The sequence below is a fragment of the Phytophthora sojae genome (assembly GCF_000149755.1).
Source record: "Phytophthora sojae unplaced genomic scaffold PHYSOscaffold_7, whole genome shotgun sequence".
Taxonomy (NCBI): Eukaryota; Oomycota; class Peronosporomycetes; order Peronosporales; family Peronosporaceae; genus Phytophthora; species Phytophthora sojae.
Window position 1 is genome coordinate 2579645 of NW_009258121.1, and position 17915 is coordinate 2597559.

At 49.8% G+C, this 17915-nt stretch overlaps 5 protein-coding genes across 5 annotated transcripts; 3 read left to right on the forward strand and 2 right to left on the reverse strand.

Moving 5' to 3' along the window:
* Nucleotides 1–2051: 2051 nt before the first annotated feature.
* PHYSODRAFT_515710 (hypothetical protein) lies at nucleotides 2052–2603 on the forward strand (the record flags this gene model as incomplete). Its single annotated transcript, XM_009534300.1, has 1 exon — nucleotides 2052–2603. The coding sequence occupies one exon, from the start codon at nucleotides 2052–2054 to the stop codon at nucleotides 2601–2603; it is 552 nt and encodes a 183-aa protein (XP_009532595.1).
* A 690-nt stretch (nucleotides 2604–3293) lies between these two features.
* On the forward strand, nucleotides 3294–3959 carry PHYSODRAFT_517664 (hypothetical protein; the record flags this gene model as incomplete). The annotated part of the gene is made up of 3 exons (XM_009534301.1): nucleotides 3294–3509; nucleotides 3591–3833; nucleotides 3912–3959. Coding segments are annotated over 3 exons (507 nt in total), but the record flags the coding sequence as incomplete, so codon positions are not given.
* A 1443-nt stretch (nucleotides 3960–5402) lies between these two features.
* Nucleotides 5403–6131, forward strand: PHYSODRAFT_517759 (hypothetical protein; the record flags this gene model as incomplete). Its single annotated transcript, XM_009534302.1, has 2 exons — nucleotides 5403–5726; nucleotides 5829–6131. Coding segments are annotated over 2 exons (627 nt in total), but the record flags the coding sequence as incomplete, so codon positions are not given.
* A 4256-nt stretch (nucleotides 6132–10387) lies between these two features.
* On the reverse strand, nucleotides 10388–14661 carry PHYSODRAFT_355194 (hypothetical protein). Its single transcript, XM_009534303.1, has one exon. It carries the CDS (start codon nucleotides 12427–12429, stop codon nucleotides 10882–10884), a length of 1548 nt encoding a protein of 515 aa, XP_009532598.1. The 5' UTR covers nucleotides 12430–14661; the 3' UTR covers nucleotides 10388–10881.
* Nucleotides 14662–16193: 1532 nt separating this feature from the next.
* PHYSODRAFT_515523 (hypothetical protein) lies at nucleotides 16194–17761 on the reverse strand (the record flags this gene model as incomplete). The annotated part of the gene is made up of 5 exons (XM_009534304.1): nucleotides 16194–16502; nucleotides 16565–16658; nucleotides 16723–17000; nucleotides 17223–17319; nucleotides 17391–17761. 5 exons carry the CDS (start codon nucleotides 17759–17761, stop codon nucleotides 16194–16196), a joined length of 1149 nt encoding a protein of 382 aa, XP_009532599.1.
* Between the last annotated feature and the right edge of the window lie 154 nt (nucleotides 17762–17915).

Consider the following 17915-nt stretch of genomic DNA (forward strand, 5'->3'; position numbering starts at 1 on the left):
CGGTTTCCCTACTCAGAATGCGGTCTTCAACAGGATTATTTGGTGTCGTTCTCATTGCAGCGGTGGCTCATACAATAGTCGTCGGTAACGCGCTTCGTCCTGCAGTCCTGCCATCAAACGGCCCTCGACTAGAAACCTTTCTTGGTGACGCCCCAGCGTTAAAGCTCCATGTCACCTTCAAGCCCAAGAGCATGAAGATTCACGGACAATCCGAGTTCGACATCTTCGCCAAGCCCGCCGTGTCAGCCGACGGTGCCAGCGTGCTTTACGATGGCTACGCTGAGTTCAATGAAGGAGACAACCCAGTCACGTATTTCTACGTCAAAGGCGCTGGGTATTTATCGACAAGTGACGGAGAGAAGCAAAACGTGCAGTGCATTTCATCGAGCGTTTTGCCATTCAATGACATTCTGCCAGCGCTGAACGAGTTGAGTGCTGGTGTATCATGCGACACGGTGGCACAGCCCAGCTCAGTGACGCCGGCTACACAAGCCTTGCTGACTGGCCGTACTATTCCGACGAGTGCTTCGAGAAGGCTCAAGACAGCAGAGCACATGGCGATGGAAGCATCTTCATGCAAGTGCAAGAAGACACCTCGTCCGTGTGTGTTTTTCCATGGCAAACGAGATGGAAAAACTACAGGACACACCGGCAAGTACCAACAAAAGAATGGGCAACATGAACGACCACGCGCCGTGCTGCACCGAGGTCAAGTACGCCGTTTTGAACACTACAGACACCGAGTGGGTGGACGAGTCGATGCAGCAAAAGTTCTGCGAAGCTAAGTGACTCCAGTGATGTTGAGTTGGGAATCATCAAGAACACGGTGGTCGTCACCGGTTCGTGGGTAAGGATGAAAAAATAGATTTTGATTTGTATCGATACAACTGATGTATATAATGACGACGTTTGTGATTGGGACGAAGTCCCCATTATAATGACTTGATACCGGTATACCTCTCCTTACCGTAGTGTCTGGTGATTGATTGGATGAAATAAGTAGGTTTAGGGTTGCAATGTATAGCACGGGGCGGCGCCCTCGACCTCCCCGAATTTTACTTAGGTATAGTGAGCTTTTGGGCCCCTCGGACGAGGGGCCAAGAGACTCCTCACAGACTTTCAGTAAGAGCATCGTCATCGGAGGGCCTTAAAGTAATGGTACATAAGTGCACGGCGCCCCTTCGTCTCGCGGTATTACGGCGGTATGTCCTGATAATCCTTTTGCCTTCACCTTGGCATCGCGCGGAGCCCCTCTCAACATTGTGGTAGCGAGCTATGCAAACAGACCCCGGTAAGGCTGACCACCTGATCATGAACTAGGTTGGACACGCTATGTTTTGCTGGGTTGTGAAGTGTTTCATCCGTAGGGCAAGATCTTAATAGATCTAGGTATTCAAGCAGCCCGCTAGCAGCTTGAAAGAGCTGTATGTGTCGTTCTGTGGACAAATAAACACTTACTAAGCGGTAAAGATCAATTTTATCGTACAATACAGGCATTTATTTGTAAAATAAGCTCTAGAAACAATAGGAAACATGTTGCTGGCGGCAGTGCGAGCGTTAATCCTTGCAGTATCTCTGTAGATATCTCAACAAAGCGCCTATTAATCGCTGTGGCGCGCTAGCGTTGCGTGGACACCACACGTATGGGTTGCGTGTACGCGCACTCCAGTGGGTAGTTTGCGCCGTCGCGGTGGTTGATCATCTTAATAAAGGCGGGATCTTAGTGCTGGGGCCCACGGTTGGCGCACTCCAGTGATTTGTTTGCGCCGTGGTGGTGAGACAGGAGTTTTAGTCGGTGCATGTATCATAACATTGTAGATTACATATGTGCATGGAGCCGCGCGTGGGCGCCCTCAAGTGGTTTGTTTGCAGCATGGGGGCGATCTTGAAGAAGGAAGTGCTATACATACACAGTGTATAAATTTATTCGGATTTCATAAAAACGTACACGAAGCAGATCCCCGCGCTTCGCGCACTACAGTAGAACGAAAATAGTAAAGTTGGTCATTTTCATTTTCACCGGCTAAAGCGCAGAAAGGCAAAACTAACAAATGGAGACGCCGGAGGAATTCCTAGCTGATTTTGATGCCAACTTGGACAACCAGGTCGCTGAGGAGACCGCGAACTACTTCGACAACGTCAAAAGCTTCCAGGCGGCTCTGAAATCAGGGGTCATCGACAAGAGTTCAAGTGTCAGCGGACGCTTTTGCGTGTTGAAGGCAGCGAAGACGACCAACGGCAAGGGGACGCAAGCGTACTGCGTCAACTCAAATCTCGCGTCTCATGTCAAGGCGGTGGAGGTGAGGATGGACCAAGCCGATCCTGCTTTGGTAAAGCAGCGGGTGGTCCGTATTACGCTTTGGGACCCCAAGCCAAAGCCGCCTGGGCCGATTCTGCGTGTCCGGCGTGGCTGCATTTACCATTTCCGGAAGATCCATTCTGTGGAGGATTACTACGGCTGGACCCAAGGCAGTCTTCAGCTGACATGCCACGGGGACGATTCGCTGGTGAAGCAGGTGACGGATTTCACGCCGAGTAAGAGGGCTGAGAACGCTGCGGGGAACGAAGACGAAGAGAAGAGCAGCGAGGACCTGGACATGTAGCTTCAAGTGGAGGAAGCATTTGTGTTGAGTGCGACAGCTGAGTCGTGACGACAAAAGCAGTAGTTCGTATTAACATTACGCGCTTAACATTAATTCATTTGCCTTCTTTTCATTGCCTTCATGTTAAAACATCGAAAACAGTGCGATGAATTTTCGTTTTAATACACGAGCACACGACCGTGCTAGAGGTTGTCCGGATACAACTTCAGGTATTGGTGCCGACCTGCCCATTATTGTATTTTCCCCGATGACCTTCCGTCGTAGGGGTGCAATGAAGACAGTTCAAACGACGCTAGATAGGTTCTTCAATGAAGCCTACTGCAGCGCTCAGGGGCGGGATGACTTGGTATGACAGTTTATTGGTCTTGTTGTTGCATTATTACTGATACGTCTTCGGTGCAGGTGTGCAATCGACGAACAGTTGTCCAGGCATTCGCGGAGTATCAGGACATTTCGGTAAACAGCTACATTTGCCGGGACCGCAAGCACGTCGGAGAGGTATGGCTCCGTGCTCCATTGTCTGCCTTGTTCTTTAATTTTTAGCACTGCTTGTATAACAGGAAGACATTCCACTTTGCTGTTGCTGGGCCGGTCTGGATATTGCGTCGACATGTGCATCACAGTGCGAAAACTATCACATTTTGTTTTATCGTTTCGCATTTGAGATGACCTCACAAGCTGATTCATGTTCAGATGCAGATCGAGTGTTTGCATGGTCATTGCGGTAGCGGACACGAATGCAGTAACCAGCAGTTGCAACGTCAAGCTTTTCCGCTACGGTATATCGCGCACCTGGAGAGCAAGGGTATTTCTCTCATGGCAGGTGACGCTATCGGGCCCAAGCAATGCATTGGTGAGTACACAGGCGAGGTGATCACAAAGCAGCAGTACAAGCATCGACTTCAGGTTTGTACGATAACAAAATTCAGTCAGGATAATCGTTACCTTGCATTTTTTACTTGATAGACTAACTCGATTGTTGCAAAGCGGGCTCGTTCCAATTGCCACATATACGGCATGCTGCTGAATAACCAGGATGTAATCGACGCAACTAGAAAAGGCAGCATAATTCGTTTTGCCAACCACAGCTGCTCTGCCAACGCTGTTATTGAGCGTTGGGAGGTAGACGGTGAAGAGTATTGCGGCCTCTATGCTTTGGAGGCAATTGCGAAAGACAACGAAATTTCGTTTGACTACAGGGCTGAAACGTTCATGGGGCGCGTAAGTACTGTACATGATCCTATCATAACTTGCTACTATTCATAACAAGGTTTGCCTGTTTTTATTCAATCTAAATAACAGCGCAAGCGATGCTATTGCAAGGCATCCAACTGCAGAGGGTACGTCGCAATTTAGGGCCATCTCGAAGTATCTCCAGCAACAATAAACACGGGGTTCCAGATATTTGGACCCGGTTTTTTTACTACGAATGTGGATCGTTTCTCAGTAGCCTTCCTTCCGTGTTCGGTACGCTGATGCCATTACTTGATTTGTCAACGAGGAGATGGTGCGCCCAGTCAGCGCACGAGTGCGAAAGAAAGCAAAATGCACACTCAAGCGTATTGCGGCTCGATATCGTAGTACGTTGGAGCATACTCGTATTGCCACCATCTTCACACAGCGCCATGAAAGCCCGGACGATATTGAAGACCGTGACACTAGGCTACGGCGGGAACGGAATGATGCGACTCGAAGCCGTAACGTCGCAGGACAGCAATGTCCACGAGCGCGGAAAAAAAGACGAAAAACGAGCTCCGGATGCAATGATACTCGTTTCTCGGTGGATGGAAATATTAAAGGTATGTTATTTTTCTTTCGATGTTAATCCTGGGTAGTGGACTCATATTGAATGTTTCTCGACTTTTAGATTTTTATCAGTCAATCGATGAACCCTTTCTTCGGATATGCGGCAGCTGTGGTGAGCTTACAAACTCTGAACGCATGGTGGTAAAACCGTTTAACCCGAATGGAGCCTTTTTTAAGCCTCTCTGCAACCCGGCTGGATCATGCGAAGTCATTGAAGCGGGAATTGTGGGCTTGTCTGGTGGTGAATCTAGGATTTGGCTTTGCGCCCGCTGTAAGGATGCATTGCGGAAACGCGGTATGCCATTATTTTGTCGAGCTTCAGGCTTTCGGATCGGAGAAGTGCCAGACGAGCTATCGGATCTAAATCGCACAGAGGCACGACTGATTGGGCTTGGGATTGCGTTTACGACGTGCATATTGTTTAACGGGTATGGCCAGGATTTCACTCAAGGAAATGCAGTAAACTACTGGAACGATCCTGGTAAGATTGCGCGGGGGTTGCTCAGACCTTTGACGGCAAGTGGTATTATTTACCTTCGCTCACGGATCAACCACGGAGATAAGTATTTTCGTGTACGACCTCATTATATTCGACGAGCTTTGGAGTGGTTGATTGCAAACAACTATCTTTACAAACACGTGAGAATTTCAGAGACGAATTTGCATCAGTTGCAAGACGTGTCGAGTGAAGTCCCCACGCTGGACATTACAGATGAAGAAGCACACGAGTTGGCCGCTCATGAAGACCGCCCAAATACAGTCCCGCTTAATTCAACCGACACCGGTCTTGCCTTGGGACAAGCAATCAACGCTGAAAGAACGACATCTAGAGGATACACACAAAATTTTGAAAAATCATCCAATTATCCACTTGCTGAGCCTGATCTTCCCGGTGCGAGAAACGTTGATTCGTCCGAAATTCCGAGTGGCACCAATTTCCATGTAGAAGATACTATTGAACTACAAGTTTGTAGCGATGATGCTAGAACCGAAATGGAAAGGCTTGCTGAGGCTGTTAACGAAGCTACAGGTCGTTCAGTTTATCCAGTTGCTGATTTAGCGCCGTGCAATGAACTAATCAATGAGTATACGACGAAATTACTGTTTCAGAACTGCTTCCCTACGTTGTTTCCTGATGCAATGGGAGGACTTAATCCTGTGAAGAAAAAAGAACATCGGATTCATGAGTACAAACTGGCTGACAACTGCTGTCACCTCATGAAATGGTACGACCGCCGTTTTGCGATTCACCCCACGTTTAAATTTTTTTGTTTGAACTTGATTCAACGTAGACAGATAGACGGATTAATTCGCCGCGTTAATCCTCGCGATCTCTTCGAAGAAGGCGATAGTTCAGCTGCTACTAACGACGAAACGACCGCAAAAAAATCAACCGACTATTGTAGTAAAGGTATGAAGATCCTAGACACTTTAAAACCTTACTTTCGTAGTGTTCGCGGCAGCGGGCTGTATTGGGCGAATGTTCGAGATGATTTAATGGCGATGCTTGGCAATAGGGTCATTCCAAGTCGTTGGCCAACATTCTTCTTGACATTAAGCGCAGCAGACTCGATTTGGCCTGACTTTTTTGTTGCATGTGATCCGTCACTAACGTTGGAGACAGCCCGTCACTTGAACTCCAAAACGAGGCAGCAATATTTGAATCAATGCCCAGATATTGCAGCCAGATACTTCAGTCGTAGATTTAAAGCATTCTTTGAGCATATTCTTTGCGGTGAAAGTAAACCACTTGGTGAAATCGAAGATTTTTTTTGGAGAGTAGAATTTCAGAAACGGGGGTCGCCCCACATACACGCCCTTATCTGGATTAAAGATGGTCCTGATGTCTTATCGTTATCCAGAAGCGAGCTAGGGAGAGCGGAACTTATTCGTTTTATTGACACTCGCATATCTGTTTTAACAAAAGCCGCAGTAGACCTTAAGCAATGCTCCTGCTGTGTATGTGAGACTGGTCGAGAGAGTCAACTTGATATCCTCACGCTGAGGCCTCCTCCGTGTAATTCTGCTGAATGGGATTGCGATTTAGCCCATCTAGTTCATCGTGTACAGCAACACCATTGCTCTATCGAATCATGCCGAAAGAAGGGCAAAAGTTGTAGATTTGGGTTTCCCAAAGAGCAAAAGGATCACACCGAAATCGAAGTAAAAGAAGCCTCTGACGGAACACCATCTATTACTGTTCATCTAGAGGAAATCATCTACGGTTAATAATTATTCACCTGTTCTTCTTAGTGCTGGAGGGCAAACATGGATATTCAACTGATTGGAAACGCGTATGGGGCTGCTGAGTATACGGCAGCATATGTCAGTAAAGCTGAGCCAGATACGATCCGGTTTAGAAAGGTGATAACGGATGCGGTTAAACGTTGTGACCCTAACCTACCCAATTATGCCAATCTAAAAAAGGTAGCAAACGCTACGTTGTCTGTACGAGAAGTTAGTGCACAAGAAGCCATGTATACTCTTCTCAGAGAACTCTGCATGTACGGAAAATCAAGGAAAGTTGCTAAAGTAAAAGTATTGCGTCATAACCTTCGTTACTACCGAGTTGACTCAACCCTCTTAGCGGGTCTGTGTGACGAAGAGAATACCAACGACGATGTTCACGCATCGGATAGCTCGATTCGTATCGAGCAAGAGGAAGCGGCTTATATTGCACGACCACACTCAACCTTGTTTGAGAGTATGACATATGCTACCTTTCTGGAGGAGTTCGAACCCATCAAGAGTATTAGTGAACACTCCTCGAATCTAGACGTCTGGGCTCGACTTGACCAGTGCGGATATATTAAAAGACGAGCAAAACCGCAGGTATTGCGCCCATCCCCTAACTTTCGCGCTGACGTGGCTGACCCCAACTTTTGCTTTTCCGAGGTTCTGCTCCATGTCCCCTGGCGTTCGCTAAATGACTTACCTAAGACAGACATTGAGTGCATCTCTCGATACGCGGAAGTAGGACTGGAGTCAGAGTTGGCTACAGAAAGTAATGCAAAAGTAGCAAGACAGTCAAAACTTGATATGCTGCGGGAATACACTAGCACATCAACTACATCTAAGCTCCCGCCCCCTGAATATGTTTTCGTAGAAAGTGGTGTCCAGCACTACGATCGGCTAGATCTCGACATCATGCGTACTGAAGAGGCCGCCATACCGTCTACTTTCGCTAAAGAATGGCAATCAGTAAGAGTTTATTCGAACGACGAGATTCAAAAAGCATATTCGTTTGTAAAAGAATCTATTCAGCCGTGGATGTTGGAAAAAAACGAAGCCCGCCATCTTCGACAACTTCAACACAATCAATCTACCGGTAGTCGCTACAAATATCCAATTTGCCTTGCTGATGTTAGCATGTCTGAATCGCAATGGATACCTTTCGCGCTTTGTATGAATCAATCTCGAAAACGGCAACGAGCTGGTTTGGAAAATATAGATTGCGAACCGCTTCAAATGGTTATAAATGGAGAAGGGGGTTCTGGCAAAAGCTGGCTGGTCAAACACATTGTGAAAGACCTCCATAACGTTTTTGGAGAGCATCAAGCAACTCGACGCTCATCAAATCGTGTTCTTTTGCTAGCACATCAAGGAACAGCTGCATTTAACATAAAGGGTCAAACAATTTGCTCCGCATTAGGCTTCAGCTCTTTCTCTAAAAAGTCTTTTTCTATCCCATACACGTCATTAACAATGGAGAAAACTGGCCCAGCGAAGCTAAAGTCTCTCCAGGAACGCTATAAAAATGTTCACTTGGTCGTAATAGATGAATTTAGCGTGATAAGCTGTGGTATGCTTTACTGGATAGACCAGAGGATGCGAGAAATATGGCCACGATGTCAGACCTTACCTTTTGGTGGTCGTGACATCATTTTTACCGGAGATGCTGGTCAATTAGATCCCGTCATCCCCTTTTCACTTTCTACACCACTTGAGAAAATAGCTAACGACGTTGAAAGAAAGGGTCGTCAACTGTGGGAAAACATTCCGTACATTTGTAATCTAACTAGCCAGAATCGCGGTCGACTGGACCCAGAATGGTACGATGCGCTTCGACGCTTGCGCTCGAAGACGCCTACACAGAAAGATATTGATCTTTTCAACACTCGCTTGATGCCGCCTCAGGACTATCCTCAATGGGTAAAAAAGGCTAGACATATTGCTCACTTAAATGTAGATGTTGATTCAGCAAATGCCGATTGTGTCTCCTTACACACGGAAAACATTGTCCACATATTTTCCCAGCATTTTGTTCAGAAAAAAGACTACTTGCACAGCGCGATATTTCAGATATTGCTGTGCGACAGCTTTTGGAGGACGCTGTGCAGACTGATTCTAGTCGAGACCGAGTTGTTCCACCTTACGTTAAGCTTGCCGTCGGAGCGCCCATAGCTCTTACATTCAATATATGCCAGCCTGCAGGACTGTGCAATGGGACCAATGGTATCCTGTACGATCTCATTTTTACAGAAGGGAGCGACCTACCAATTCTTTTAGTGCAGATAACGGATTCAAATCTAGGCCCGTCATTTCTATCCGATGTTCCAAATATTATTCCTGTACTTCCGAAAGAAATAAGCTGGAGTAAGAAAACAAGCGATGTAAAAGTTGTTCGAAGAGGACTACCGATCCGTTTGGCATTTGCAATGACGGTGCATAAAGTTCAAGGGCTTACTTGCGATAAAGTTGTTTTTCATTCTCACTCGGTCCCTTCATGTGCACTTGCGTATGTCGCGCTATCCAGGGTTAAGCACAGAAATGATATCATACTCACTTCCCCGTTAACACTTGACAAATTGAAAACATCGCCAGATAGGCTTCAAATATTCCAGGCCGAGGAGGAGAGAGTGAAGAAAGCAGTACTCAAAACTGCTGACTACGCTACAGCGATCATTGCATCCATGAAAGAGGCAGCTCTGCAACACAATATATGCATATAGATCCATGTGAATTCGCAACCCAGTTTGCGACTCCGGTTTGTTCGCCATCGCGCAATAGCGCCCCTCCACTGTTCAAGATCGCCCCCACCGCGCCATGTACTACTGCAGCAAGGGCCCCTCCTGTTCAAGATCACCCCCACCGCACACACAATTGTGGCCTCAACACCTCTATACACTACGAGCTACGCGCCAGACATCCCCGATATGTGATGCGGGAACAGCAGTGGGTTGCTTGCTAGCTTGGAGAAGCGTGGGGACGTCGTCAAAAGTACGTTACCGCACTTAAGAGGTCGGCCCACCAGCAGCTCGACTCGAGCTGCTCAGCTCGTATGATTCATATCACGATTGGTCACGCTCTGTGATTGGTTGGATAACATGATATTTTGATTAGGACATTTGCTCTAGCACTCTTTGAGACGACAAAGACAACTGTAACAATGCCAACAACTCTTCTGCTCTCTTCGAATTCATTACGAAGTGTTCGGTTGCATCGTTGCGAAAAGACACAGGCTAACATACGCACGCAGTGCCATCAACTCAGCCTTCAACGCGGACCACAACGAGACCGAGCTCGCTTGAGTGCACCATCGCTTAGCATCTCTTGAAAGGATTCCCCAACACTAACATGATCCGAAAGACAACGCCGAGACCCCACGAGTCCGTCGTACTGTCGATATAGTACCCTGAGTGCCGCTCACACACATAAAATAAAACCGCAGAAACATTAGCGCTACCCCATAAAAAATCGCCACACCGTGCTCGTTACTTACCTCCTCCACAGCTTCGTATGAGTCCGCACCGCCCGCCGCCTTCTTCCTCAAGGTTCTTACCAACGTCTCGCAGAAGAAGGTCGGGCCGGCGTTGGCCGATACCACAGCCTTCACCTTGCCGCGTACGACCGTGGGGCCCATCTTGGCGTTGTTGCCGTGGCCATGGTCACCGGGAAGGACTCACCGGTTAGCGCGGCCTGGTCGATCTGCACGGGGTTGCCCTCGCATAGATCGCAGTCCGCGGGCACGGCCGAACCGACCGACAGCGTGATGGGGTCGTCCGATATGAGCAGTGCAGAGGAATTGGCAGGCAGCTGCAGCCACTACCCGCACCGTTGGTGCGGCGCCGCTCTTGGTGCACGTCGCCGCCCTCGCCTCGCCGACGATGTCTTGATGGCCGCCACAAAGGCCCCGTTCACGGAGCTCACGCCGTCTGCATCATCGTTCTCGTCGTGCGTGGTCTTTTGGTTTATCGCCATTTTCGAGTTGCCGTAAATCTACCTCATTTATATCGCACCATACTCAAGCCGAGTCAAAGTGTCACGGATCAACAGGTCATTCACGGCAACTGTGATAGATTCGTATCACAACCCCCTACCAAAAGAGCATGACCTTATCACAAATGCAGGAGATGTATGTATTGGAAATGGGAAATAAAAGTATGGACACAAATTTCGTCTATTGGTAAGTTTCCTGCTTGTATCATTCACTCCAGGGGCTTCCCGATGTGCTGTCGCCACTTCAGCCAGTTTACAGCAGACATTCAAACCATTTGACGGGCTTCCGGGCGTCTCCGAAGTGTCCATCGCCATTCAGGAACGCCGTGTCTGCATGGTTCAGTGTGGGCTTGTAGAACTTGCTCGTGTAGGTGGAGCCAAACTTGGCTGCATCGAGGCCGACCTGGCAGCTCTGGAACTCGACGAGTCCGTCATTCTTGGACGACTTGTGCGGGATCAGCTTTCCTGCTAGAATACTCACAGCCTGGTACTCGGAGTACAGTCCGGCGTAGTCGTCACTGCACATTGCGGCACTGACGTTGCCGGCGTATGCTTTCTGGGCCGCAGCGTACGCCGCGTTCAACGCCGGTGGACTCAGCTTGTCGTTCTGGTAGAAGGTCGTAAGACGAGACTTGGACGTCGGGCATTCTCCAAGAAGTTCCAGTAATTTACTCGCGATCCCAGTAAACTTTCCGGTGCAAAAGTTCTGAAGGTAGTCCGAAGCCATACTGCCCTTCATCGGAGGACTCAGCGCCACCCACGAGGTCCCAGCTCCGAACTTGCATTTTCCCGTTGAAAGCGCGCCAGCCATGACCAGTCCAGCCATTGAATGCGTCACAATGATCGTGTCGTCGATCGTCTTGGAGCTCACGTTGCTGGTTTTACTCATAGAAAGCGAGTGCGAGCAGTACTTCTGCTGCAGCGCATCGTTCGTCCAGCCAAAGGCGTCAGTATTCAGCACGGCGTACTTGATGGACGAGCAGCAAGGAGCGTGACCGCTAATGCTGCCGAGCTTCCCCGACACCAGCTTGGGCGTGTCCTGCAGCAGCGGTTCCTCACGTTTGTTGCCCAAGCCGTGGAATAAAATACACGGCCGGGGCTTCGACTTGCATCCACACGTCGACGCAGCCATCGCCATGTGCGACGCTTGCTCCAAACTTCTTGTCTTGGGAGCTGTCGATGCCACGGGGACCGGCTTCTCCACTTTAGGGCAAGACTTCGCCGTGTCACTCAAAGTCGGCGAGGGCACCTTCACGGGGGTGTTCAAATACTCCACTTCAACCTTCAAGTCGCTGCTGTAAGCGGTAAAACCGGACGTCCCCGACACACAAAGAGCGTAGTCTGTGCCATCGAACGAAGTCTGGAGCTGCTTGCCGTCGGTACACTTGATGTTGTCGTCACCAATTGACGCACTCGAGATCGGAGTCGCGTCGTTCACCGACTGCATGAGAGCGTTGACTGGTACGGGGCCTGACGACAGACACCGGGCCGACTGCTCTCCGGTAGCACCGGAGCCTTTCGTCTCCAAATACCACGCGCCGTTGATGAGCGAGTAGGTAAACTCCACGCCATTCTCGACGAACGTGGTGTAGCCATCGTACAGCACGGTGGACTTGTCGCTCGACAGCACTGGGAGGGCGAACGTGTCGAACTCGGACTGTCCGTGGGTGGCCGTAGACTTGCGCTTGGCCGAAGTGCGGATTCTGACAGAAGGTAGCGAAGTTGAAGCTTGGTTTTGGTCGGCCGTGACGCCCAGCAGCGAAACCAAAGCAAGAGCCCCGACAACAAATACGCCCTTCATGTCTGGACCGAGGAGCTTCCTTCCTTTCGTCGGGCTGGAAAAGCAAAAGTGAGATTGTGGTGTTGGTTTGTGCAGCGTCGTCTTGAGGATGTGCTTTGACGACCATACGAGGTGGACTTTACATCTGGGCGCTTCTTTAGTCCCGATGTATGGCGTTTACGCACTTGTTGAACAAGCCACTATTGTTATGGTTTTGGCACTTGGTCTTGAGCGGCATGTGGTGATCACTGCGCTTTGCCTCTCCTGTTTTCAATCAGCCAACGCATTCTCAGTTTCGGTTTCGGTGACATACTGTACCACTTTTCAGATCACCACACTTTAAGGCGCTGGCCGACAACGCTTATCGTCAACTTGCCATGAATCGCAGTTTGACACTCGTGACCGTACACTCCTGAGTGTTCAATCGATCGATGATTACTGTCGACTACTGTGGCTGGAACTCCGCATATTTTCGATTGCTCGTGGAAGGGATAGCACGCACTGTATAATACTGCTTCGCTACAGTATCTGTAAGTGTAGGAACAAAACATAATATATTACTTCACGAATATGTTTGCTTCATAAAAAATCCGATTTTTTATTTCGCACTCGTTGTTTTCATGGGATAAGCAGTACATAGCACACGCGGTTCAGCTCGTAGGCGTTGCATGTATTATTATATACACTTTCATTCTGGATATTGGCATGATGTTTTCTTCTTATTCTTGCACTTGCTTCCCTATTTTCTGGCCGTAATCAATATATTGTGGAAACCGATTAGATTGTCTAATTGGGATATAAATCGGTTGATTAAGCAGATGATTAAGCTTAATCGGGTCTGATTTGCTAAATCCGACCTCCTAATTAGATCGACAGACTAAGATTTGTACTCTGATTTGACAGAGAGGTCAGTTGTGCCTACAACGCCATGTGGCAAGCTGATTTAGCCGCTCCACGGCTTACAAAGCCCGGGAAGGCTGATTTGCATGCTAATCAGCCCGAATGTCCGACACCCACACGGCATTCGGCGGCCGATTTAAAGTAAAACCGACAAACGCTAATGCTGACGAGAAATGACAGCGCAAATACATGACTTCAGAACTTGATAAATAGATAGCAGTACACATCGAAGCTCACAGAAGCGTATTTAATACACGCGATGCTATTTCTCGTTAGTAGGTACCGGTACGCGAATCACTCAGCTCGTGGCGGTAAGTGGTCGCTCGTCGTATTTCTGGCGGGTAATGAGGCAACCCCCATTTTATTAACCTTACACCGATTTATACCCTTACCAATGCCATATGAAATCATAAGGATTCCCGATTTAGTACCAGACAAATCTCTCATGAACGCTGCTTTATCAGCTAATCCGCTCGGGCAATTTAATCGGTTTCCACAATACAAGTTTTGCTTCGAGTCCACTTCACCGGCTTCCTCGAATCCCCAAACAGTCCGTCGCCGATCAAGAACACCGTGTCGGCATGGTTCAACTTCGCTGCATAGAACGTATCCTTGTAAGTATTGCCGAAACCTTTAGTCTTAATCCCCCTCGCGCAGCTCTGATACTCCACCAAGCCGTCGTTTTCTGAAGACTTGTGTGGAACAATCTTCCCGGTCGCGGTCATGATCGGCCGGTACACGGAAAAGAGGCCCACGTAGCTGTCACTGCACATCGCAGCACTGACATTCCCTCTGTATGCTTCCTGAGCAGCAGCATACGCCGCACTCAACTTCTTGGTCGCGTACTTCCCGTTCTCATACATCAGCGATCGTCTAGAAACTGGCATCGGACATTGGCCAATGGCGTCCAGCAATTCCGTTGCAAAGTCACTGATCTCGTCGTTGCAGAAGTCCTGAAAGTAGTCGGCAGCCATGGTCCCCGTCATTGGAGAGCTGATAGCAACCCACGACGAGCCTTCCCCGAAGCTGCACTTGCCCGTTGCAAGAGCCATCGACATCACGAGTCCAGCCATCGAGTGGGTCACGACCACCGTGTCTTCGATAATCCCCGACTCCGCGTCGCTGGTTTCGCTCAATCTGAGGGCGCGATCGCAGAATTTCTGCTGCAGCGAGTCGCTCGTCCAGCTGTAGTCCATCGTGTTCAGGACGGCGTACTTGACCGTGGTGCAGCACGGCGCGTGGTCGTTCATTTTCCCCATTCTACCGCTGGTGTTCTTAGGAGTATCTTGCAGCTCTTCCATTTCGTGGTAGTTGCCAATTCCGTGATAGAAGACGCACGGTCGAGGCTTCGACTTGCACTTGCATGTCGATGCCTCCATTGCCATGTGCTCTGTGATCTTGAGATTCCTCGAGCTGGTAGGCGGAACAGCATTGCCAGTAAGCAACGCTGCGGCAGTCGGTGTCATAACGATAGAATTCGCTTCAGTAGGACAAGTCAAAATCGTCCGATTCAACGCTGGTGCGGAGAGGTTATTGAGGTACTTCACTTGGATGGTGAAGTCGCTGCTGTAAGCGGTGGGGCCCGAAGATCCCAAGCCGCACACTGCGACGCGAGCGCCAGAGAATGTCGTCTTGAACAGTCTTCCACTCCCGCACTCGATAGATTCGTCGCCTATTGATGCGCTGGGAATTGCTACGAGTTCATTCAGCGCTGGGCGGATGGTGTGGAATGGCAACGCGCTCGGAGGGATGCACCGAACTGTTTCCGAGTTGGTAAGCTTAGCTGTGTCGTTGGTCATTACGTAGCCCGCTCCATTCACAAACAAGTACGTATAGGCAGCACCCTCGTCGATAAACGTCGAATATCCGTCGTACAGCACTCTGGAACCGTCCTTCGACACGATAGGCTTGGCGAAGACGTCGAACTCGGACTGACCGTGAATCCTCGAGGACTTGTGCTTGAGTGTAACATGGAGTTTCAGTGATGGAGCGCCAGTCAGAGAAGGGATTGGATCTTGATCGGCGTTGGCCGCCGCAAACAGCATCAGAGCGACGACGGCGGCCACTACGGGTGGAACGTGGGTCATCGTGCCTTAGTCTGGAGTATCCAAGCGTGCACTGAGCGGGGTGCCCGGAAACTTTCGCTCAAACTGCAGTCATAGCCTACAAAGGTTGCGTGCGATACTGGCAGGTCACCAGATCGTCGGGTGTGCGGCACTCCAACGTGCGCACACCCTCCACAGCACTCGTAGTGACGCGCGGGAGCATGCTGTCAGTCAACGTGGCCTGCGCTACATGGACTGGCTGCGACGGGGTGGTCCTCTCATGGTGCACTCATGGCGCGGCGGGGCGAAGAAAATCGCAGTGGCAGAGACCCAGATACGGCTGACTCGGGGAAGGTGACGACACGTCGCCGCATAAAGCGCTGCTGAGGCGCTCGCTGGTGGCCTGCAACACATTGAGAAGAAGGAACGCAAGTCGGCCCAGGAAAATGCAGTGGAGAACTCAAGCTTCGGAGGGCAGGCGCTGCTGAAGGAGCAGCGGGACCGCGTTCGCTGTCCGCGGTACCAAATCGACGGAAGTCGAGTAGATTGTTTCAACTATTCGGCGGGGCATCAGGAGATATGAGCTCGGTGTTGACGGTGGATGCGTCGGTCGTTATCTTAGTTAGGATAAAGGAACTCAATCTAACCTCAACCTTGAAATGAAATGAAAAAAATGGTCCCTTCTCAGAGGATTTCCAGGATGGGGAGGCCATCACTGTACAGTAGCAGATCATTTGCATCATTTTTATCTAGGAATGAGATACAAAGTTGAAGCACAAGCATCAAGAAGAGTGCGTACATTTACATGTACCTTGTATTCATTCGGCTGGATGTCCTAGTTTACAGTAGGATAAACTCGGAGACGTGCTGCGGTTCATGAGTTTTGGGGACATGCAGCCTCGGTAGCCGCTGTAGTTTGATACAACGCAGATGGGCCTGAAGCTTTGGTTGGAAGTTGTCAAGCGCCTCGCTCAGCGTCTCGATATCATCCGGGCCTAGCTGCACGTTGCCACTGAGCAGAAGCTCCTCGAGTGTGGAATTTCCGGGTGCGAACTGTACCCCATCGATAGTTTCTAGCGTGGGCAATCCAAGCTGGGCGATGACCGTCGCGCGATCGATTTTCTTCTTGGCCTTCTTGGCTTGGTCCATCTGTCAGAAAACGAGGAAATTAGCTTCATGAAGTAAGCAATGTGAGATCAACTATCATGTACCTGAGCTTGAATTTGACTCTCTGCGGCGTCTAGTTCGGACAGGAGTTCCGGCGGAGCTGCGTACTTTGTCAGCCCGTCCACGAGAAACTTCGCTCTAAGCAAGAAAAAACAGTTAGGCAAGAAGAGTCAATGCGATGGTCCTTTCATCATGAACTTACCCCCATCCGGAGATCTTGTTGTTAGCGAGGGAAAGCGTCTTGAGCGTCGTATTGAACGGTAGAGCATGCGCGAAGGCACGTGCTCCAGCATCTCCAATCGAATTTTGGAACAGGTTCAGAGCTTCGAGTGTCTTGTTGTTCCGGACGGCTTTTGCAAGCGCCAATGCTCCGCGTGAGGTGATACCATTAGCTCGCAGCGACAGGAACACCAGAGCAGATCCCTCGGTCAGCAGCTGGGCGAATATCTCCGACGCGTCCTCCTCTCCTCCTGCTTGTAGCTCTTGCTGCATACTCAGCTCACGCTTTTGAGCCTCACTCAACTCTTTCTCCTGGTCGCCAGCGTGTGGGGTGCCGTGGTGCTGTTTACTTGTCACTCCAGCTGATGGCGGTCTAAAAGCTGTTCTTGGGGCTGAGGGGGGTCGAGTAGCTGCAGGTTGAGGAGGACTTGAGTTAGATACAGGATCTGCAAGATTAGTCTCCTCGGTGGGTGCAACGTTAACAGGATTCCATTCCAACTGTAGAGCAGTCACGTGTGTTTTCGGAATCGTCGAGCACAGTAGTCCTAGCTGCTCCTTGCTTAACCCTACATTAAAGAGACTGTCGCCATACCAACACTACAAGTCAGATGATCAATCTCAACCAGGCAGTGTATAGATTCACTAGCGTACCAGACCGAGCGAACCTTCGTTGAGAGCGGGAGGGCGTAGCACAGGCCGCGGCAGTTCCCATCATCAAGCTGCCAGTGCTTGATCGAGATCTGCTCCACCTCACTCACATCGTAGATGTTGCTGCTGGACGAAGCCTCGCTGGACGCGGCACCTAGACGTTCCTCTTCATCAGGATGCAACGGAAGGAGTTGTGGGTGAGGTATCAAGTTGCGCAGCGTACAATACGCCAGCAAGTCTCGACGGAAAACGTGGGCAGGCGGCAACGCAGCGATTGCTTTCGTCACGGCATCGTTATCCACAGGAACTTGGCGCGCTGCGTTGGCTTCGGGAGACCACACGCCTCTAGGCAGAGTTCCGGAGCGAGCAACCATTTATCTTGACGACGACCCCGATGGAGACTGACTGCGCTGCCCCAGCAAAAAAAAACGTAACGGGGACAAGCCTATACTTGGGGACAGCACTTGGCCCTCGGCCAGAACTTTGACTTCGGAACGCCACTAGGAAGATGCCTGCAACAAGAGCATA